Genomic DNA, 24,273 nt, shown 5'->3' on the forward strand with positions numbered 1-24,273 from the left:
CGAGTACGTCCGGAAGCTGCCGAGCGGCCGGCTGGACGGAGCGCGCTGGGCCATCGGGAGGAATCGATTAGTTTCCAGTTTGTTCCATTAACCGACATTAACGCAATCGATATCGATTACAGCAGCGCAGTCGGAGAGTGTGAAGATGAGGGGAGATGTGAGGATATTGCTGGTGGGAGAACGTGAGTAAAATATAGTGAGGGAGAGTGAGGGGAAAGTACAGGAGGGACAGAGGGAGAGGAAAGAGACTGGGGGACGGGAGGTGGGAGAGGACTGGGAGAGTGGGGGGGAGAGGGAGAGTGGGAGAGGGAGGGAAGAGTGGGAGTGGGGGGGGAAGAGTGGGAGTGGGGGGGGAAGAGTGGGAGTGGGGGGGGAAGAGTGGGAGTGGGGGGGGAAGAGTGGGAGTGGGGGGGGGAAGAGTGGGAGTGGGGGGGGGAAGAGTGGGGAGTGGGGGGGGGAAGAGTGGGAGTGGGGGGGGGAAGAGTGGGAGTGGGGGGGGGAAGAGTGGGAGTGGGGGGGGGAAGAGTGGGAGTGGGGTGGGAAGAGTGGGAAAGAGTGGGAGTGGGGGGGGGAAGGAGTGGGAGTGGGGGGGGGAAGAGTGGGAGTGGGGGGGGAAGAGTGGGAGTGGGGGGGGGAAGAGTGGGAGTGGGGGGGGGAAGAGTGGAGTGGGGGGGGGGAAGAGTGGGAGTGGGGGGGGGGAAGAGTGGGAGTGGGGGGGGGAAGAGTGGGAGTGGGGGGGGGAAGAGTGGGAGTGGGGGGGGAAGAGTGGGAGTGGGGGGGGGGAAGAGTGGGAGTGGGGGGGGAAGAGTGGGAGTGGGGGGGGGAGAGACTGGGGGAGAGGGACTCGGGGGAGAGGGAGGGAGGGACTGGGAGAGTGGGGGGAGGGACTGGGGAAGTGGGGGAGGGAGGTGGGGGGGAGGGACTGGGGAAGTGGGGGGAGGGAGTGGGGGGAGGGACTGGGGAAGTGGGGGGAGGGACTGGGAAGTGGGGGGAGGGAAGTGGGGGGAGGGACTGGGGAAGTGGGGGGAGGGAAGTGGGGGGGAGGGACTGGGAAGTGGGGGGAGGGAGGTGGGGGGAGGGACTGGGGAAGTGGGGGGAGGGAAGTGGGGGGGAGGGACTGGGGAAGTGGGGGGAGGGAAGTGGGGGGAGGAGGTGGGGGGGGAGGGACTGGGGAAGTGGGGGGAGGGAGGTGGGGGAGGGACTGGGGAAGTGGGGGAGGGAGTGGGGGGGAGGGACTGGGGAAGTGGGGGGGAGGGAGTGGGGGGGGGGGAGTGGGGGGGAGGGAGTGGGGGGGAGGGACTGGGGAAGTGGGGGGAGGGAGGTGGGGAGAGGGAGTGGGGGAGAGGGAGTGGGGGGGAGGGACTGGGGAAGTGGGGGGAGGGAGGTGGGGAGAGGGAGTGGGGGGGAGGGACTGGGAAGTGGGGGAAGGGACTGGGGAAGTGGGGAGAGGGAGTGGGAGAGGGAGTGGGGGGGAGGGACTGGGGAAGTGGGGGGAGGGAGGTGGGGAGAGGGAGTGGGGGGGAGGGACTGGGGAAGTGGGGGGAGGGACTGGGAAGTGGGGGGAGGGACTGGGGAAGTGGGGAGAGGGAGTGGGGGGGGGGAGGGACTGGGGAAGTGGGGAGAGGGAGTGGGGGGGAGGGGACTGGGGAAGTGGGGAGAGGGAGTGGGGGGGAGGAAGTGGGGGGAGGGAGTGGGGGGGGGGAGGAAGTGGGGGGAGGGAGTGGGGGGGAGGGACTGGGAAGTGGGGGGAGGGAGGTGGGGAGAGGGAGTGGGGAGAGGGAGTGGGGGGGAGGGACTGGGGAAGTGGGGGGGAGGGACTGGGGAAGTGGGGGGAGGGAGGTGGGGAGAGGAGTGGGGGGGAGGAAGTGGGGGGAGGGAGTGGGGGGGAGGGACTGGGGAAGTGGGGGGAGGGAGGTGGGGACTGGGGAAGTGGGGGGAGGGACTGGGGAAGTGGGGGGAGGGAGTGGGGGGGAGGGACTGGGAAGTGGGGGGAGGGAGGTGGGGAGAGGGAGTGGGGGGAGGGACTGGGGAAGTGGGGACAGTTGACGTAACAAAATTGAATAAGAAATGTTGACATGCTCCCATCAGCTTCCTGATTCTCTTCCCAGCCAAAGTCTGCAACCCTGTGTTTCCCGCACCGATCACTGACTAGTGATCAGGGGTGAGATCGCTGACGCTTTTACTTTATTCTAGTTCATCAGGGCTGAAGTTAATTGAAACATCCCGCATTGCCAACATTGAGCTGGGATCAAGTCTGGCTTTTGTCACAACAGTGACTACACTCGGCCGTAAAGCACTTTGGGACATCCTAAGGATGTGAAAGATACTATATAAATACAGGTCTTTGTGTCTTTCAGTAACTTGCTCTGTGAACCCACTGAGCCATTGGGGGAGCACAAAAACTTTTTTGTTTCAACTTCAAAAAAAAAGTGTAATTGGTTTATTATGGGTGTGTTGGGTCTAAACTGAGGTTTAAACTATCTCTCATGAAAGCATAAGCTGTAATTAGGGTAATGCATGCTCCTTGGGTTCAGCAATTAATGTCTCTCTCCTCTCCTTATGCAGCTAAAGTTGGCAAAACGTCACTGATCATGTCCCTGGTAAGCGAGGAGTTTCCCGAGGAGGTGAGTCTGGGTTTTATTACAGGGTGTTCTGTTACATTGCCCACGCTTCCACCAGTTTTTTTCACCTGGAGGCTCTGCATTTATTGAAGCATGTGTTCCACAAGTAACAGCTGTTACCTGACACCCTCACCCCTCTCCACCCCCCCCCCGCCAAGACACACCATATCCATTCCTGCCGCTGTCTGTTGGTGGTGGAGGGAATGAATGTTTGTAGATGGGGTGCCAATCAAGTGGTCTGCTTTGTTCTGGATGGTGTTGAGCTTGGGTTGCATCTGAGCGGGACCGGGACTAATTTCCTCAGGGGGGTGTTTGCTAGTGCTGTCGGGGAGGGTTTAAACTAGAATGGCAGGGAGATGGGAATCTGAGCAGGGAGACAGAAGAGAGGGAAACAAGGATAGAAATGAAAGACAGAAAGGTAAGAAGCAAAAGTGGGAGGCAGAGAAAACAAGGGTGAGAAACAAATGGGGCCGTAGTGCAAAATAAAGCTAAGATGACTACCAATGTTAAAAAGACAAGTCTAAAGACATTGTGTCTTAATGCGCAGAGCATTCACAGTAAGGTAGATGAATTAACAGCGCAAATAGATGTAAACGGTTATGATATAGTAGCGATTACGGAGACATGGCTGCAAGGTGACCAAGGATGGGAACTGAATATTCAGGGGTATTCAATATTTAGGAAGGACAGGCAAAAAGGGAAAGGAGGAGGGGCAGTGTTGTTCGTAAAGGAGAAAATCAATGCAATAGTGAAGAAGGATATTGGCTCAGAAAATCATGATGTGGAATCTGTATGGGTGGAGCTAAGAAACACCAAGGGGCAGAAAACGGTGGGGGTTGTCTATAGACCCCCAAACAGTAGTGGAGATGTAAGGGATGGCATTAAACAGGAAATTAAAGATGCATGCAATGAGGGTACAACTGTAATCATGGGTGACTTTAATCTACATATAGATAGGCCAAATCAAATTAGCAATAATACTGTGGAGGAGGATTTCCTGGAGTGTGTACTGGACGGTTTTTTAGACCAATACGTTGAGGAGCCAACTAGAGAACAGGCTATAAATAAAAACAAGAAATGCTGGAACCACTCAGCAGGTCTGGCAGCATCTTTAGTTTAGAGATACAGCACTGAAACAGGCCCTTCGGCCCATCGAGTCTGTGCCGACCATCAACCACCCATTTATACTAATCCTACACTAATCCCATATTCCTACCACATTCCCACCTGACCCTATATTTCCCTACCACCTACCTATACTAGGGACAATTTATAATGGCCAATTTACCTACCGACCTGCAAGTCTTTTGGCTTGTGGGAGGAAACCGGAGCACCCGGAGAAAACCCACGCAGACGCAGGTAGAACTTGCAAACATCACACAGGCAGTACCCAGAATTGAACCCGGGTCACTGGAGCTGTTAGGCTGCGGTGCTAACCACTGCGCCACTGTGAAAAGAGAAGCAGAGTTAACGTTTCGGGTCAGTGACCCTTCTTCGGAACTGACAAATATTAGAAAGGTCACAGGTTATAAGCAAGTGAGGTGGGGGTGGGGCAAGAGATAACAAAGGAGAAGGTGTAGATTGGACCAGGCCACATAGCTGACCAAAAGGTCATGGAGCAAAGGCAAACAATATGTTAATGGTGTGTTGAAAGACAAAGCATTAGTACAGATTAGGTGTTAATGCACTGAATATTGAACAGCAGCAAGTGCAAACCTGAAAAAAACAGTCTATCCTTGACTGGGTATTGTGCAATGAGAAAGGATTAACAATCTTTTTGTGCGGTGTTCCTTGGAGAGGAGCGACCATAACATGATAGAATTCTTCATTAAGATGGAGAGTGAAGTTGTTGAATCCGAAACTAAGGCCCTGAATCTAAATAAAGGAAACTACGAAGGTATGAGGCATGAGTTGGCTATGGTAGATTGGGGAACTTTACTAAAAGTGACGGTGGATAGGCAATGGATAATATTTAAAGAACGTGCGCATGAGTTACAACAATTAATCATTCCTGTCTGGTGCAAAAATAAAACCAGAAAGGTGGCTCAACTGTGGCTTACAGAAGAAATTAGGGTTAGTATTAGATACAAAGAGGAGGCATATAAAATTGCCAGAAAAAGCTGAAAGTCTGAGGATTGGGAGCAATGTAGAATTCAGCAAAGGAGGACAAAGAGGTTGATTAAGCGGGGGAAATAGAGTATGAGGGTAAACCTGCGGGGAACATAAAAACTGACTGTAAAAGCTTTTATGAATATGTGAAGAGAAAAAGATTCATGAAGACAAATGTAGGTGCCTTACAGTCAGAAACGGGGGAAATTATAATGGGGAACAAAGAACTGGCAGAACAATTGGTTCTGTCTTCACAGAGGAGGATACAAATAACCTCCCAGAAATGTTAGAGAACCAAGGGTCTAATGAGGGGGAGGAACTGAAGGAAATCAGTGTTGGTAAAAAAAAAAATAGTGGTAGGGAAATTAGTGGGGTTAAAGGCTGACAAATCCCCAGGGCCAGATAATCTACATCCCAGAGTACTAAAGGAAGTGGCCCTGGAAATAGTGGATGCATTGGTGGTCATCTTTCAAAATTTATAGACTCTGGAGCAGTTCCTACAGATTGGAGGGTGGCAAATGTAACCCCACTATTTAAAAAAGGAGGGAGAGAAAAAACAGGGAATTACAGACCAGTTAGCCTTACATCAGTAGTGGGGAAAATGCTAGAGTCTATTATAAAGGATGTGATAGAACACCTGGAAAGCATAAACAGGATTGGGCAAAGTCAGCATGGGTTTACGAAAGGGAAATCATGCTTAACAAATCTACTGGAGTTTTTTGAGGATGTAACGAATAGAATAGATAGGGGAGAACCAGTGGGTGTGGTGTATTTGGATTTTCAGAAAGCTTTTGATAAGGTCCCACATAAGAGGTTAGTGTGCAAAATTAAAGCACATGGGATTGGGGGTAATATACTGGCATGGATTGAGAATTGGTTGACAGACAGGAAACGGAGAGTAGGAATAAACAGGTCTTTTTCTGGGTGGCAGGCATTGAATAGTGGGGTACCGCATGGATCAGTGCTTGGGCCCCAGCTATTCACAAAATTTATTAATGACTTGGGTGAGGGAACTAAATGTAACATTTCCAAATTTGCAGATGACACAAAGCTGGGTGGGAATGTGAGCTGTGAGGAGGATGCAAAGAGGCTCCAATATGATTTGGACAAGTTGAGTGAATGGGCAAATACATGGCAGATGCAATATAACGTGGATAAATGTGAGGTTATCCACTTTGGTTGTAAAAACAGAAAGGCAAATTATTATCTGAATGGTGATAAATTGGGAAAGGGAGAGGTGCAACGCGACCTGGGTGTCCTTGTACACCAGTCGCTTGAAAGCAAGCATTCAGGTGCAGCAAGCAATTAGGAACGGGAATGGTATGTTGACCTTCATTGCAAGAGGATTTGAGTACAGGAGCAAGGATGTCTTACTGCAGTTATACAGGACCTTGGTGAGACCACCTCTGGAGTATTGTGTGCAGTTATTGGTTCATTTCCTTCTGCACCTCTTCCAGGGCCTGATCCAAGGTGAGTGGTGGCGACCTACGACTTCTGATAAACTCTTTAGTTTCTTCCAAAGTTGTGTAACGGTAGTTGTCCTGTTCTATTGAGGCCTTATCTGAGGAAGGATGTTCTTGCTATGGAGGGAGTGCAAAGAAGATTTACTAGGCTGATCCCTGGGATGGCAGGATTGACGTATGAAGAGAGATTGATTCGACTAGGCCTATATTCACTGGAGTTTAGAAGAATGAGAGGGGATCTCATAGAAACCTATAAAATTCTAACAGGACTAGACAGGCTAGATGCAGGGAGGATGTTCCCGATGGCTGGGGAGTTCAGAACCAGGGGTCACAGTCTCAGGATACAGGGTATGCCATTTAGAACCGAGATGAGTAGAAATTTCTTCACTCAGAGAGTGGTGAACCTGTGGAATTCTCTACCGCAGAAGGCAGTGGAGTCCAAGTCATTAAATATATTCAAGAAGGAGATAGATATATTTCTTAATGCCAAAGGGATCAAGGGATATGGGGAGAAAGCAGGAACAGGGTACTGAATTAGACGATCAGCCATGACCTTTTTTGAATGGTGGAGCAGGGCCGAATGGCCTTTTCCTGCTCCTATTTTCTATGTTTCTATGAGCTTCCTGAGTGTTGTTGGATCTGCACTCGTCCAGGCAAGTGGAGAGTATTCCAGCACACTCCTGACTTGTGCCTTGTAGATGGTGGATAGGCTTTGGGGTGTCAGGAGGTGAGTTACTTAACAAAGAATTCCTAGCCTCTGACCTGCTTTTGTAGCCACAGTATCTATGTGGCTGGCCCAGTTCAGTTTCTGGTCAATGGTAACCCACAGGATGTTGATGGTGGGGGATTCAGCGATGGTAATACCATTGAATGTCAAGGGGCGATGGTTAAATTCCTAAATGGAGATGGTCACTGTCTGGCACTTGTGTGACGTGAATGTTACTTGCCACTTGTCAGCCCAAGCCTGAATGTTGTCCAAGTCTTTCTGCATGTGGGCACAGACTGCTTCAGTATCTGAAGATGATGCTCTGATAATGCAACCTTCCACGACAGCGCTTCTGATATGTCTTCCTTTTTCCTCAACTGAGGATTACCCCTCACTGTGATTGACAGGGCCCTCAACCGTGTCCGGCTCATTTCCCGCACCTCTACCCTCACTCCTTCCCCTCCCTCCCAGAAGGTGACAGGGTTCCCCTTGTCCTCACTTTCCACCCCATCAGCCTCCATATCCAAAGGATCATCCTCCGCCATTTCCGTCACCTCCAGCGTGATGCCACTACCAAACGCATCTTCCCCTCCCTTCCCCTGTCAGCATTCCGAAGGGATCGTTCCCTCCGCGACACCCTGGTCCACTCCTCCATTACCCCCACCACCTCGTCCCCGTCCCAGGGCACCTTCCCCTGCAATCGCAGGAGGTGTAATACCTGCCCATTTACCTCCTCTCTCCTCACTATCCCAGGCCCCAAACACTCCTTTCAGGTGAAGCAGCGATTTACTTGTACTTCTTTCGATATAGTATACTGTATTCGCTGCTCACAATGTGGTCTTCTCTAAATTGGGGAGACCAAGCGCAGACTGGGTGACCACTTTGCGGAACATCTCTGCTCAGTCTGCAAGCAGGACTCCGAGCTTCCGGTTGCTTGCCATTTCAACACTCCCCCCTGCTCTCATGCTCACATCTCTGAGCTGGGATTGCTGCAGTGTTCCAGTGAACATCAACGCAAGCTTGAGGAACAGCATCTCATTTACCGATTAGCCACACTCCAGCCTGCCGGACTGAACATTGAGTTCAATAATTTCAGAGCATGACGGGGCCCCCCATTATACTTTTATTTTTCGTTATTTTTTTCTTTTTAAAATTTTTTTTGTGTTTATTTTATTTCATCTTAGTTTGTTCAGTTTGCTTACCCGCTTTTTTTCATGTTTGTACTTGCGGCTGTTCAATTTTCAGTCCGTCAACGCCCTATCTGTACTAATGCTTTGTCTTTCAACACACTATTAACATATTGTTTGCCTTTGCTCCACGACCTTTTGGTCAGCTATTCTGTGACCTTGTCCTATCTGCACCTCCTTTGTTATCTCTTGCCCCACCCCTGTTTTACTTGCTTATAACCTTTCACCTTTCTAATATTTGCCAGTTCTGAAGAAGGGTCACTGACCTGAAACGTTAACTCTGCTTCTCTCTCCACAGATGCTGCCAGACCTGCTGAGTATTTCCAGCATTTCTTGTTTTTATTTCAGATTTACAGCATCCGCAGTATTTTGCTTTTATTTCAGTATCTGAGTTGTGAATGGTACTGAACACTGTGCAATCATCAGTGAATATCCCTGCATGAAGAATGGTCACTAACACAAGGTGTCAGAAGCAGCCAGTGCCTGAGGAACTTGCTGATTACCCCAGTAAGAGTCCCTGCCTTTGGGCGAAGATTTGGAATGGGAGCTTCCTTATTTCATGAGATATTGTAGCTGTATTTGCTTTCCTGTGTTGAAAGGGCTGGGAGCTCTGAAAACACTATATACTGTAAATGTGTGATTGCTGATAAAGAGCAGCATTTCTGTCCCAAGAGGTACTTGGCTGGTATTCAAGTGTAAGAGGCTGAGATACATACTCTTTGTATTTACTCTCTGAGATTGCGCAGTCCTGTGGATTGCCTAATACACTGCAGCATGTTATTTATTTTGGCTTATCAAAGTGTAGTGTAATTGAAACAGTAGACAGGATATTTCTATTCAGTTGGTTCCCCTCTGGGATTGGAACAACGACTTCTTCCTTCATGGTGGGGCAGGCCAGAAAGCGGGTCTCCTTGTCTTCCTCACGGCCCCTCTTCAGCAGCTGATGAGCTGAAGGACTGGACAGGACTCGACATCTACAATTTTAGAGGGAAAAAAGTTTGCTTCCTTTAACAGAATCCTCCCGTTTCTCTGTGGTGATCAGACTGGCTTTTGCATCTTGTCAGCTGTAGCACTGAGGGGGGAAAGTGAGCACGCAGTGAGGGGCGCGCATTGGGCAGGCAGTGGTGGGGGGGAGTGAGCATGTCGTGGGGCAAACAGCAAGGGAGCATGAGATGAGGGCCACGCTGGGCATGCAGTGAAGGGGCAAGAGTGCATGGACTGAGCGGCGCCAGCTGGGCATGCAGCGGGAATGGGGGGGGGAAGCGAGCACACAGTGAGGGGCACACAGCAAGGGAGCATGAAACGAGCGGCACACTGGGCATGCAGCGAGAGGGGAATTTACACCTTGAAATGTACTTGCCACTGTTGAGAGGCAAATTGCAAAACTGTTCAGGAGCAGGTTTAAGCTATGATCTGAGGACAAAGACGATATCCGGTCAGGTACTGAGATGAAGGAAGCAGTGTATTGGTGAGGATCATAAAAATGCACTTTTTTTGTAATAATTTAACCTTTGGTTTCCATTGTGAGAATGTAGCAGGTGGGATTTATGGTCAGTATTTAAAAATATATATAACTATTGTCTTCATGAAGTCTTCTCTGCTGAAGGTGTTGATTCCCAGCCTGGAATTCCGTCCAGTGCTTTCTCAAGTAGCCGTTATTCACGTGTGAGCTGAGTCCATGTTTAGCGGCCACCTGACTTTAGTGCGCACGGAAGCCGATGCAGACTCTCTCAGCCATGACTCAGCGGGTAGCACTCTCACCTTAGAGTCTGAAGGTTGTGGGTTTAAGTCCCACTCCAGAGACTTGAGCACAAAATCAAGGCTGACACTCCCAGTGCAGTACTGAGGGAGTGCTGCGCTGTCAGAGGTGCCGTCTTTTGGATGAGACGTTAGTCTGCCTCTTGGGTGGATGTAAAAGATCCCATGACACTATTTGAAGAAGAGCAGGACAGTTCTCCCCAACGTTTATCTGTCAGTCAACACCCTAAAACAGATACCTGATTATTTGCTTCATTGCTTTTTGTGGGATCTTGCTGTGTGCAAATTGGCTGCCGCATTTCCTACATTACAACAGTGACTACACTTCCAAAGTACTTCACTGGCTGTAAAAGGTTTTGGGATGTCCTGAGGTCCTGGCCACACAGCCAGTAGGGATCATTGAGTAACAGTTACCTCTGCCTGACCTTTCCCTGACCCAGTCCACCGTAGCCAATTGTTCTGTCCCTACTGGTGCCCTTGGCTGAGATAGGATAGTCTTGGAATGGCACCTGAGACTACTGGTGGTGCTGTAACCTGTGCAGCCATTGGGACAAGCCAGCATGTTCTAACAGCTTTTATTTAAGGAACCAAAGGTCATCGTCACTGCTAAAATAAAACAATCTCACGATGTGGCAATTGCTGTTCACCGTGACCGTCTCTTTAAACAAAGGTCATTCACATCCTTAGTGCTGGGATAGTGGACACAGAGTTGGCTGACCCTCTCACTTGTGAATGTTCAAATAATTCCCTGTATTTCTGTTTCTTAGGTGCCAGCACGTGCTGAGGAGATCACCATCCCTGCAGACGTCACTCCAGAGAGAATTCCCACTCACATCATCGACTACTCAGGTACAGGATCTGCCCCTGTTGTTCAGAGTCGCACCCTGGAAATGTAATTGGCAATACTGTCTTTAATGTTGCATTGAAGTATTTATGATGTCAGCTGTGGCTCAGTGAGTAGCACACTCACCTCTGAGTCAGAAGGTTGTGGTTCAAGTCCCACTCCAGAGACTTGAGCACAAAATCTAGGTTGACACTCCAATGCAGTACTGAGGGAGTGCTGCACTACCGGAGGTGCCATCTTTGGAAGGGACATTAAACTGAAGCCCCATATACCCCCTCAGGTGGACGTAAAAGATACCATGACAGTATTTTGAAGAACAGAGGAGTTCTTCCCAGTCTCCTAAACAATGTTTATCCCTTAACCAGCATCACTAAAAACGGATGATTTCATTGCTATATCTGTCACCTTGCTGTGTGCAAATTGGCTGCTGTATTTTCCTACAGTACAAGTGACTGTCGAGCATTAGGGTACAATCTGAAGTGGCCGTTCTTCATATTGAAGCTGAGACAGTGTGCACCACTACACTACTCAAGGATGACTGACATTAAGCCTGATGCTTGATAGTGGAGCAGGAATCCTGTTTTCTCTGCCCACCTTTTCCTAGTCCAGAGTCTATTGTCGTGCCCTGAGCTTTGACTCCACTGCGATCAGCTAACCTAGGGCAGCCTGAAGATTAAACTCCTGGTGTGAGCCAAAGTGAAAACCAGCTGGACTACAGGGAGAGCCTTAAGGCCCTGCTTGGTAACCCAATTCATCCAGTTCTTGAGAATGGTGCATTGGTGCCCGAGCCTTTCCCAGTGCAGGCTTGGTGCCTTTCATCATCATACTATTGAATTCCATATTTGGTTTGAAAGCAACATACTCCAGTCCCAAACAAGAATCTTGAACTTAAAGCCAATTACATAGGTATAAGGGGAGAGAGAGCTGGCTACGGTTGATTGGGTAAATAGACTAAAAGGTATGGTGTTAATCGTGGGAAGCATTTAAAGAAACAATTCAAAATGTTCAACAGAAATACATCCATTAAAAAACAAAAACTCAGTGAGAAAGACCCACCCGTGGCTCACTCAGGAAGTTACGGATAGAATTAGATTAAAAGAAGAGGCTTGTAATGTTGCAAAGAATAGTAGTAAGTCTGAGGATTGGGAGTGTTTTAGAAACCAGCAAAGGACGACCAAAAAGTTGATAAGGGGGAAGAAAAGAATATTAGAGTAACTAGCGAGAGATATAAAAACAGTAAGAGCTCTTTCTAGTTTAGTTTAGTTTAGTTTAGAGATACAGCACTGAAACAGGCCCTTCGGCCCACCGAGTCTGTGCCGACCATCAACCACCCATTTATACTAATCCTACACTAATCCCATATTCCTATCACATCCCCACCTGTCCCTATATATTTCCCTACCACCTACCTATACTAGGGGCAATTTATAATGGCCAATTAACCTATCAACCTGCAAGTCTTTGGCATGTGGGAGGAAACCGGAGCACCCGGAGGAAACCCACGCAGACACAGGGAGAACTTGCAAACTCCGCACAGGCAGTACCCAGAATCGAACCCGGGTCCCTGGAGCTGTGAGGCTGCGGTGCTAACCACTGCGCCACTGTGCCGCCCCAGTATATAAAAGAGAGTAGGTAAAATGTTGATCCTTTAGAGGCAGAGACAGGAGAAATTATCATGCAGAACCAGGAAATGGCAGAGATGATGAACAAATATTTTGCATCTTTCTTCACAGTAAAAGCCAGAACTTTCATTCCAGAAATAAAGGGAAACCAAGGGGCTAATAAGAGTGAGGAATTTCAGGTAATTGATATAAGCAGAGAAAAGGTGTTGGAGAAACTTAAGGGACTAAAAGCCGACAAATCCCCAGGACCTGATGGCCAACATCCTAGGATTCTAAAAGAGGTGGCTGCAGAGATAGTGGATGCACTGGTTATGATTTTCCAAAATTCCCTAGGTTCTAGAATGGTCCCAGCATATTGGAAGTTAGTAAATATAACAACACTATTCAAGAAAGGAGGGAGAGAGAAAACCGGTAACTACAGGCCAGTTAACTTGACACCAGTTTGTCGGGGGAAGTGCTGGAATCTACCATTAAGGAAGCCTTAACAGGGCACTCAGAAAATCATAGTGTGATCAGACAAAGTCAACATGGTTTTTTTTTAAGGGAAATCATGTTTGATGAATTTAATCGTGTTTTGAGGATGTAACTAGTGGGGTAGATAAAGGTGAGCCAGTAGATGTATATACTTGGATTTTCAAAAGGCATTCGATAAGGTGCCACATAAAAGCCTAATATGCAAGATAAGGGCTCATGGAGTTGGGGGTGATACATTAGCATAGTTGGAGGATTGGATAACGAACAAGAAGCAGAGAGTGGGGATAAATGGGGCACTTTCAAGTTGGCAGTCTGTAACTAGTGGAGTGCTGCAAAGATCAGTGCTGGGGCCTCAGCTATTTACAATCTATATTAATGACTTAGACAAAGAGACCGAGAGCCATATATCTAAGTTTGCTGACGATACAATGGTAGGTGGCAATGTAAGCAATGAAGAGGACACAGAGAGGCTGCAAAGAGATATAGGCAGATTAAGTGAGTGGGTAACAAGGTGAGACTTGGGTGTACTCATACAAGGAACACAAAGTTAGCATGCAGGTATAGCAAGCAGTAAGGAAAGCAAATGGCTTGGTGGCCTTTATTGCAAGGGAATTGGAATACATGAATAAGGAAGTCTTAGTGCAATTGTACAGGGCTTTAGTGAGACCACACCTGGAATACTGTGTGCAGTTTTGGTTTCCATACCTAAGGAAGGATATATTTGCAATGGAGGCTGTACAGCAAAGGTTCACTAAATTGGTCCCTGGGATGAGGGGGTTGTCCTATGATGAGAGGCTGAGTAAACTGGGCCTATAGTCTCTGGAATTTAGAAGATTAAGAGGTGATCTCATTGAAACAAACAAGATTCTTAGGGAGCTTGACAGGGTAGACACTGAGAGGTTGTTTCCCCTGGCTGGGGAATCTAGAACATGGGGACACAATCTCAGCATTAGGGTTCAATCATTTTAGGACTGAGATGAAGAGAAATTTCTTCACTCAAAGGGTTGTGAATCTTTGGAATTCTCTATCCCAGTGGGGTGTGGATGCTCCATCATTGAATACATTTAAGGCTGGGAAAGATAGATTTTTGGTCTCTCAAGGAAACAGTAGATATGTGGAGCCGGTGAGAATGTGGAATTGAGGCAGGAGATCAGCCATGATCGTACTGAATGGCAGAGCATGCTTGACGGGCCGAATGGTTTATTCCTCCTATTTCTTATGTTCTTGGTGCCAGGCAGGAATGAAACATGTGTTTGTGCAAAGCGTGTAACCTTTATTTGTTTGTTTGCAGCATCAGAGCAGACAGACGATGAGCTCCAGGATGAGATTAACCGGGTAAGGACCTCCTGATTTCATGGCTAGCACCTTTGGCTATCATGCAGAACTTTAAAAAGAAAACACTTATTCAGGTATAGGAGAGAGAAATCGATTTGCCAGCATCCCTGAAAAATGGGGGCGATTGCGCTGGTGGCATGTATTCCCGCGGTTACCTCCATAGAACCATAGAAAAATTATGGCATAGACTGAGGCCATTCAGCCCATCGTGTCTGCGTTGGCCAAAAAAAAATTAGCCGCCTGTTCTAATCCCACCTTTCAGCACCTGGTCCATAGCCTTGCAGGTTATGGCACTTCAGGTGCATGTCCGGGTGCCTTTTAAATGAATTGAGGGTTTCTGCCTCCACCACCATTCCTGACAGTGAATTCCAGATACTCTCCACCCTCTGGGTGAAAAAGGTTTTCCTCATGTCCCCTCTAATCCTTCTACCAATCACCTTAAATCTGTGCCCTCTTGTAATTGACCTCTCCGCTAAGGGAAACAGGTCCTTCCTGTCTACTCTGTCTAGGCCCCTCATAATTTTGTACATCTCAATTATGATTGGCCTTTGTCTTTTCTTCCAATAAGTTCCCTCTCCTGAAGGAGCTGGGGCCGTCATTGCTCCACTTGACCTTGTCTGTACCTGACGCTCATAAGCATGATGGTCGGGATTGTTAGCCCAAAGGCACTGATTAGTTAACACAGCACAGACTGGAATTGGAGGGTCCAGTCTGGATTGCAGAGTACTACATTGCATGGTGGGTTGTTGATACATGGCTTCTCTCTCTGATGCACTCTCCACTCCCCTCCCTCCCTCCCTCCCTCAGGCTGTTCTGTCTCTACAGAACCTTCTAGGCTTTGCATTACACATCCAGCTCCCCTCTCAGCTTCCTTGGGACCAGAGTTGTTACTCCTCAGAGTTGTTACAGTACCCAGGACAAAGCATCCACTGCTGATGCCCAAGGGCTCATATCTTCTTCCTCTATCTGCTTTTTAGGCAAATGTGGTCTGCGTTGTGTACGATGTAAATAAAGAGAGCACCATCGAAAAGGTACTGTACCACCCTGTGTCACTTTGCAATTTATAATATTCAGGGATTCCTGGAAAAATTAGTTCAATGAGTTGTGCCTGAGGTTGTTCAGGAAGCAGATAAATGATTATGATCTGAACTACTTCTGTACAATAACAAGACCATAAACCAACCAAAAAAAATGGGTTTTATCAATAGCGTTATAAAGAGATGAGGATAAACTTTCTCAAGGCAATGGTTAGGCCACAACTTGGGCACCCCATTATTGAAAGGATATTAAAGCCTTAGAGAGCATTCAGCATTGATTCACTGGGATGCCAGTGATGGGGAACTATTGTTATGAGCAGAGTTTTGAGATGCTGGGACCATTCCCACTGCAGCAGAGAAGGCGAAGAGGAGATTTAGTCGAGGTTTTCTGTAAATTGAGTTTTTAGAGTGAACGGAGAGAGATCGTTTCCTCTGGTTGGGGTTATCACTGAGATAGTGAAGAATCAGGTTAGGAGAGATTTCTTTACACAGAAGATTATTGGTGCCTGGAATGCCTTGCCCCAGGGTGTAGTTGATGCAGGGGCCATCTGTTAAGGGAAACTTGGATAAATATTTGAAGGAATGGGAGATATAAGGACCAATGGGATTAGTTTGGGATTGCTACAGGGCTATGGGGAGAGAGTGGAAGCAGTGGGATTGGTTTGGGATTGATACAGGGCTATGGGGAGAGAGTGGAAGCAGTGGGATTGGTTTGGGATTGATACAGGGCTATGGGGAGAGAGTGGAAGCAGTGGGATTGGTTTGGGATTGATACAGGGCTATGGGGAGAGAGTGGAAGCAGTGGGATTGGTTTGAATTGCTCTTAACAAAGAACCAGAGCAGACAAGGTGGGCCGACTGACCTTCTTTCTTCATTGTCCATCTGAGATGGCAGACAAGGGTCTTGGTTTAAAGTTGCATTGGAAAGACTGCACCTCTGACAGTGCAACGCTCCCTCTGTACTGCATTGGGAGTGTCGCCCTGGATTATCATAGAATGATACAGCAAAGAAAAAGGAGGCCACAGCAGAAGGAGGCCATTCAGCCTATCGTGCCTGTGTTGGCTCTTTGAAGGTACCATCCACCTCACCCCATTGGACTGCCAGTCCTTTCCTTTTGAAAGGTATTATTGAATCTGCTTCCACTGCTCGTTCAGGCTGTGCATTCCAGATCACAACAACTCGTGGTTTTTTTAAAAAAAAAATCTCCTCATCGTGCTGAAGTCTTGAGCCTCTAGAGTAGGGAAAGGATGTCACTCTGTCCTTGCAGGGTCACACTAGCACTGCTCTAGTCATCAACCTGACATTGTGTGTATGTGTGTAAAAGTGGGGAGTTACAACCGAGATCTGTAACTGGTGCCTGGTGCACGCATGTGTGTGTTTACCTGGGAGGTTGTTAAATGTTGCCTGACACTCGTAGCTAGGAGACAGCGGAGTTGCAACTGATAAGTGAGATACATGCCTTGTCTACCTGACATATTGTGCTGACGTGCTCAGTTTCTAACTTTGGAACTCATCTGCTGGGAGTGTGTGTGCAATGAAATCTAGGTCGTCCATTCCAGAAGTCTATTTTAGATTGTAATCTAAACCTACTGGACTGACCAACCTCGTATCTGTTTCTCTCTGTGCGTCACAACACAAGCTCCTCCTCAAAGATGTTTTTTTCACAAGATTAATACTGCAGTCAGAAGGATTTCAGTCCAGTTTGACCTACACAATTGAGGATTTTTGTTTGTATTTAATTTCATTGTGTATTGTCACTGCTCTAAATCCCTGGCGCAAGGCGACCTTGAGTTGTCTTCATGGCATTTGGAGCCTGCTGTTGTCTAGCAAGGGGTGGTTGACTGTTCAGCAGCTGCCTGGTAGCATTTTATGCTGTGACTTGGTGTGATTGCACAGATCAGGCTTGTTTGTAAGGCAGGAGTTTGCCTTACAGGAACATTATATCTTAACCAATAGAAATAGTTCTGGCCAGTAAACACATTGCATGTGTTAGATGTATGCTAGTGTTTCTTGCTCACATTAGGGTGTCAGTCGTAACTCAGTTGGTAGCGCTCTTGCCTCAGAGAAGGTTGTGGGTTTGAGTTTCTCTCCAGAGATTTGAGACAGACACTCCCAGTACAGTACTGAGGAAGTGCTGCAATGTTGGAGGTGCTGTCCTTTGGATGAGATGTCAAACTGAGGATCTGTTTGCCCCCTCAGGTGGATGTAAGAGATCCCATGCAATTACTGTTTTTAAGAAGAGCAGGAAAATTCTCTCTGGTATCCTGGGACCAATATTTATATCGCAATCAACATCACCAAAAAACAGATTATCTGGTCGTTATCACATTCCTGTTTGTGGGATCTTGCTGTGTGCAAATTGGCTGCCGAGTTTCCTACATTACAACAGTGACTGCAATTCAAAAGTACTTCATTGGCTGTAAAGCACTTTGGGATGTCCTGAAGCTGTGAAAGGTGCTATAGAAATGCAAAGGTACAGCAGTTTAGTAATGATACTGGATTGGCATCCCATGGATCATGAATTCACATGCTACCCTGGCAGATTGAATTGAATAAACCTGATAATTAGTCGGCTCACATCACAAACAAAACGGAGTCACTCCCAAATGTGGTTTAACAGTAGCCCAGCTCGGGTGGGGACACAGGTTCCCTTTCATTCAGGTTCTAACATGGTTACTTTGTCTCCAGCCATCAATGATATTTGCTGAATTTAGTTTCACAACTTACCATGGTGGGATTTAAACTCGCGACCTCGGCAACCATCCCTAGCCGTGGAACAGAATGTGCACGCAGATTGCAATCCCGGCCTCAGATACTGCCACACTGATTGGGAGTGGGGAGCTTGGTCTCTGGATTTGACAGTTGCACATTTTGTAAAACAAAAACATTCTGATACCAGAACTGAGAGGTTGCAACAATCAGGAAAGATTGAACAGGCTGGGGCTCTTTTCTCTAGAAAACAGAAGGCTGAGGGGTGACCTGATAGAAGTCTTTAAAATAATGAAGGGATTTTTCTAGAGTACATGTAAGGATGATGTTTCCACTTGTCTCAAACTGTTCTATTGCTGGTGTTTTTCAGATCCAAAGTAAATGGATTCCTTTGGTAAATGGCAGTACTGAAAAGGGCAACAGGTAAGTGCATGTTTTCTGGAGCTGACTGCAGGGAATTTGGGAAGTGACAATTTCAGTCTGTGCAAATTAATGGTGGCAATTATAGGGACAGGAGCAGGCCAAAGTCCCTCGGGAGTACAATGCCATTCTGGAATTCTCTCCCTCCCCCCATCTCCCTCTCCTCCTTAAAATCCAACTCTTTCCCTCTCCTAATATCACCTGTCTTGCTATCCATATTTATCTGATTTCAGACAACATTAAGGGTGCTTTATAAATGCAGATTGTTGTTGATGACTGTGTATTAGGGAAATAACATGCCTGAAATTTCAGGAAATGAGTTGTAGAGTTTCTGGTCCAGTTGTTCAGCTGGCACATGTTTCTATCAATTCTTTATTTTTATGTCCCGTTCTTATGTTTGATTTCTTGTATGTTTCTCCCAGAATTCCAGTAATCCTGGTGGGTAACAAATCGGACCTGCAAGGAGCCAGCTCCATGGAAACGATTTTACCGATCATGAACCAGTACATGGAAATTGAGACCTGTGTGGAGGTGAGACCTGTGTGTCAGTTTCACTGCGACATGAAATTCTCTGAATAGTCAGATAGTGGTTCCCTCCCCTGGTAATATAAACTTTTTATTTAAGCATTCATTCTCGGGATGTGGGTGCCACTGGCGAGGTTGGCATTTATTGCCCATCCCTCATTACCCTGAGAAGGTGCCGGTGCAACTGAGTGACTTGCTCACCCACTTCAGAGGACCGTTAAGAGTCAACCACATTGGTGGGGTACTGGATTCACACACGGACCCAGACTGGGTAAGGACAGTAGGTTTCCTTTCTTAATGATCAAGGTGAACCCAGTGGGTTTTTGTGACAATCCGACACCTTCATGTTTGCTGCTTGGTAAATGCAGACATGGCTGCAAGCTGTTTGGCAGAAGGCTGCAGTGAACTTAAATCCCTGGGCGTGTCGAGATCCACCTTCTCACCCTGGAGAAGGCAGTAAATGGTTTCCAATAACCAGTGACCAAGTGGTCCAGTCGATTCCACCATGAGAGGCTCGAATGAGGGTTCACATCTATAATTCCTCATTTGTTGAATTCTGTTCTCGTGCATTATCAGTGATGTACCTAACCCCAGTCAGCCTGCTACACTCATGCCTGCTTAATGGGGAGCATTGGAAGAAGCTAGGAGAAAGCCTAGCCTCCTCCTTGACAAAGCCCATCTGTCTTTAGCGGTGCCCTCATCTCTCCTACCCGGTCCGCCTCTACTTACCTCCCGTCTCTGTCTCTCACCGTCTGTCTTCCCATGCTTCAGTTTCACAAGTTATGCTTCTTTGTATCTCACAGTGTTCTGCTAAGAACTTGAAGAATATTTCAGAGCTGTTCTTCTACGCACAGAAGGCGGTCCTGCACCCAACCGCACCCCTATACAACCCAGAGGATAAACAGGTAATGTAATGAGATAATGTTACTTTCCTTTGGACAGAGCTTTGTGCCCAAGAGCCAAGCTCAAGAATTAGACCTTATACACTGTCCATATGGACAATAGTTGTTCCAACCTCGTTTCATGTCACAAAAGAAGTGCAACCCCAAGCTATTCAAATAGAAAATGCCTCGGGTATCTTCTTTTGGTTGAGGGGTTAAACCGAGGCCCTGTCTGCCTTGTCAGGTGGCTGCAAAAGATCCCATGGCCACCATTCAGAGAAGAACAGAAGAGTTCTCTTGGTGTACTGGCCAATATTTATCCCTCAGCCAACACTTAATATCTGATGGTTATCACATTGCTGTTTGTGGGACTTTGCTGTATACAAATTGGCTGCTGCATTTTCTACATTAGAACAGTGACTACACTTCATTGGCTGTAAAATGCTTTTGGATGAACTGAGGTCATAAAAGACATTATAAAATAAATGGTGGTTCTTTCTGTTCTTTGTGTTTAATTTATCATAGTGGCTGTAAGTTTTTAAGAAAGAACTTGCATTTATTGAACTTGGACCTTCTGGTCTGCGTGCTTCACCAACGGCACGTTAACCATTAGGCCATTACAGGAACTATTACTGGGTTTCAGAACTGCTTTTAAACTGTGAGCACTGGCCTACCCAGTAGGACGGTGAGAGGGAAGACTGGGTACATGACTGGATACCATACATGTTGCAGAAAACGTGAGTTCAAATCCCATCTCAGCAGTTTGAGAATTTGAATTCTGTTTTTGGAAAAAATCTGGAATTATAAACCTGCTATGGGTAAAAGTAGCCATGAGGCTGTTGAATTGTCTTAAAAACCCCAACTGGTTCACTAATGTCCTGTAGGGAAGGAAATCTGCCATCCTTACCTGGTCTGGACCGATATGTGACTCCAGTCCCACACTAACGTTGTTGATCCCTAACTGCCCTCAGTTGAATCAGACTGCTACAACAAATGCAGTAGTTCCACAAGACGGCCCACCACTGTCACCTTCTCAGGGTAACTAGGGATTGGCAATAAATGCCAGCCTTGCCAATGATGCCCACATCCCGAGAATGATTTTTTAAAAGTCAATGGCCAAGCGATAATTGCTTGTCTGTCTGTTAGGAGACACCTAAAAGTGGAGAGAAAAAGAATAATGTTTTAAAAAAAAAACACACTGATTCAACTGAAGGAAATCACAGCCACGTGAAGGGCTGTGTTGCTGATTTTGTCCATCAATCACACAAAGCAGTGCAGAAGGAGGCCGTTTGGCCCATCGTGTCTGTACTGGCTCTCTGAAAGAACAATTCCCTCAGCTCCATTCCCCTCCCTTCTCCTCGTAACCCTGCCCATTCTTCCTTTTTATATGACTGTCTGTCTGTCTAATCCCCTTTTGAATGATTCAATTGAACCTGCCTCCACCATACCCTCTGACAGCACATTCCAGACCTTAACCACTCTGCATGAAAAAGTTTTTCCTCATGTTGCTTTTGCTTCTCTCACCAAATACTTTAAATCTGTGCCCTCTCGTTCTCGATCCTTTCGCAAGTGGAGAACAGTTTTTCCCTATCTACTCTGTCCAGACCCCTCATGATTTTGAATACCTCTATCAAATCACCTCTCAGCCTTCTCCTCCAAGGAAAACAGTCCTAACTTCTCCAATCTATCTTCATTACTGCAATTCCTCATCCCTGGAACTATTTTCGTGAATCTTTTCTGTACTCTCTCCAATGCCTTCATGTCTTTCCTAAAGTGCGATGCCCAGAATTGGACACAATACTCCAGCTGAGGCCAAACTAGTGTCTTATACAAGTTCAACATAACTTCCTTGCTCTTGTACTCTATGCCCCTATTAATAAAGCCCAGGATACTGTATGTTTTATTAACTGCTCTCTCAACCTGTCCTGCCACCTTCAATGACTTATGCACATATTCACCTAGGTCCCTCTGCTCCTGCACCCGCTTTAGAATTGTACCCTTTGTTTTATGTTGTCTTTCCATGTTTTTCCTACCAAAATTAATCACTTCACATTTCTCTGCATTGAACTTCATCTGCCACCTGTCTTCCCATTCCACCAACCTGTCTGTCATTTTGGAGTTCTACACTATCCTCCTCACAGTTTAGAATGCTTCCAAGTTTCGTATCATCTGTAAACTTTGAAATTGTGGCCTGTACACCAAGGTCCAGGCCATTAATATATATCAGGAAAAGCAAGGGTTCCCAATACTAATCCCTGGGGAACTCCACTACAAACCTTCCTCCAGCCCAAAAAAATCCATTAACCACTACTCTTTATTTCCTGTCACTCGGGCAATTTCATATCTGTGTTGCTACTGTCCCTTTTATTCCATGAGCTACAAGTTTGCTCACAAGTCTGTTGTGTGGCACTGTATCAAACGCCTTTTGAAAGTCCATGTACACCAATTAACAGCATTGCCCTCATCAACCCTCGATATTACCTCCTCAAAAAACTCCAGCAAGTTAGTTAAACACGATTTTTCCTTAAGAAATCCATGCTGGCTTTCCTTAATTAACTCGCATTTGTCCATATGACTATTGATTTTGTCCTGAATTATTGTTTCTAGAAGTTCCTCCACCACCGAAGTTAAACTCATTGGCCTGTAGTTGCTGGGCTTTATCTTTGCACCCTTTTTTGAACAAGGGTGTAACATTTGCAATTCTCCAGTCCTCTGGCACCACCCCTGAGTCTAAGGCAGACTGAAAAATTATGATCAGTGCCTCTGCGATTTCCACCCTCACTTCCCTCTGTTTTCTTGGATGCATCTCATCTGGTCCTGCTGCTTTACCACTTGAAGTACAGACAGCCTATCTAATACTTCCTCTTTATCAATTTTAAATCCCGCTTTCACCATTGCCTGGGTTGCACCTTCTTCCTTGATAAAGACAGATGCAAAGTATTAATTTAATACCTGAGCTATTCCCTATACCTCCATGTGTAAATCCCCTTTTTGGTCCCTAATCGGCCCAACTCCTCCTTTTACCACCCTTTTACTATTTATATGCTTATAGAAAACTTTGGGATTTCCTTTAATGCTAGCTGCCAGTCTCTTTTCATGCTCTCTCTTTGCTTCTCCTTATTTGCTTTTTCACTTCTCCTTTGGACCTTCTATATTCAGCCTGGTTCGCAATAGTATTTTCTACCTGGCATCTGTCATAAGCACACTTTTTCTTTATCTTAATCCATCCAGGGAGCTCCAAACTTATGTAGGTCTCATTTGCTGTTCTTTAGCATGGCTCCAGCCAGTCTCTTTCCAGTGTTCACCTGGTAAATAGGGTTTTATGGAGTCAGGCTGCATTTGAACCCAGTGGGATTGCTCATTTGCCTCTGGCTGATGAAGCTGTGTGTGTTTTAGCTGAAATCTTCGTGCGTTCAAGCCTTGACTCGGATCTTCAACATCTCCGACCAGGATAATGATGGGATTCTCAATGACACAGAGATGAACTTCTTTCAGGTACTTGTTCACTGGATAATGCACTGGGTTATGATGCAACTTAATGTACTTTGTGCTGCTTATATCACTGTTCAGGATGAGAAAAGGCCATTTGGCGCATTGAAGCTTATCCCTCAATACTCGAACTCCTATCTATATCGCATCAATATTCTGAGTATTTATCACTGTTTGGCTAGATATCTTTTGTGATATTTGTTCATAACTTTGTTCTGTTCTACTCTGATCTGTTTTGTCCTTAACCATACTATTTAATATTTTAAATACCTCAATAAGATTCCCCTTACACATATAAGTTACAACATGGCCATTTAGCCCGTTCAAGCTGTTTTATTGTTTACCCTATGGGAAGACAATGGCATGGTGGTAATATCATGGAACTAGTAATTCAGAGGCCCAGGCTAATGCCATGGGACAGGTATTAAACTTCCACTTTGGCAGTTGCTGGAATTTAAATTCAATTATTTCAATTAATTAATTTTAAAAATCTGGAATTGAAAGCTATTAGCAGGGGTGGTGCCATGAAACGATCATCGATTAGCGTAAAAGCCCATCTGGTTCACCAATGGCCTTTAGGGAAGGAAATCTGCCATCCTTACCAGGTCTGGCCTACATGCGACTGCAGACCCACAGCAACAAGGTTGACTCTTAACTGCCCTCTGAAATTGCCTAGTAAGCCACTCTGTTGTCAAGGACAATTAGAGATGGGGAACAAATACTGGCCTTGCCAGCGAGAGCCACAACCCATGAAAATAAGAAAACCTCCATGCAAGCAAATGCTCCTAGTCTCACTTACCCACCTGGTTCACATGTCCCTTCAACTCCATTTTCTTTATCCACCTCTCCAGTCTAATCTTGAAAGTTGACAGTTTCTGCCTCAGCACTAACCCTGATTTGAATTCCATAGCCTCTGTGAAAAACCTTCTCTCTAGATGTAGAGCTTTAGACTCTCTAATGTTTTCTCCAAGTTGCTTTAAAACTCTTTGTAATTTCTTACTAGATTTTACTGTACAGCTCCTCCAGGCCACCCTTTTAAAATCATTGGAAAAAGAAGAGAGGGGGAAATGTGGAGAATGTTTGTTACGCAGTG

At 46.5% G+C, this 24,273-nt stretch overlaps 1 protein-coding gene across 4 annotated transcripts in view; it reads left to right on the forward strand.

Annotated features, from left to right (window-relative positions):
- The first annotated feature begins 14 nt into the window (after positions 1 to 14).
- The window catches only part of LOC137360381 (mitochondrial Rho GTPase 2-like), a 65,105-nt gene continuing 40,846 nt past the window's right edge, over positions 15 to 24,273 (forward strand). For all 4 annotated transcript variants that reach the window (XM_068025852.1, XM_068025850.1, XM_068025851.1 and 1 more), the window contains exons 1-9: positions 15 to 182; positions 2,566 to 2,624; positions 10,612 to 10,693; positions 14,076 to 14,119; positions 15,097 to 15,150; positions 18,236 to 18,288; positions 18,708 to 18,816; positions 19,614 to 19,715; positions 23,088 to 23,186. In XM_068025852.1, coding sequence (XP_067881953.1) covers positions 146 to 182; positions 2,566 to 2,624; positions 10,612 to 10,693; positions 14,076 to 14,119; positions 15,097 to 15,150; positions 18,236 to 18,288; positions 18,708 to 18,816; positions 19,614 to 19,715; positions 23,088 to 23,186 — 639 coding nt within the window. In that variant the 5' untranslated portion in view covers positions 15 to 145. The remainder of the gene's footprint in view (positions 183 to 2,565; positions 2,625 to 10,611; positions 10,694 to 14,075; positions 14,120 to 15,096; positions 15,151 to 18,235; positions 18,289 to 18,707; positions 18,817 to 19,613; positions 19,716 to 23,087; positions 23,187 to 24,273) is intronic.

Source organism: Heterodontus francisci, unplaced genomic scaffold (assembly GCF_036365525.1).
Source record: "Heterodontus francisci isolate sHetFra1 unplaced genomic scaffold, sHetFra1.hap1 HAP1_SCAFFOLD_837, whole genome shotgun sequence".
NCBI lineage: Eukaryota > Metazoa > Chordata > Chondrichthyes > Heterodontiformes > Heterodontidae > Heterodontus > Heterodontus francisci.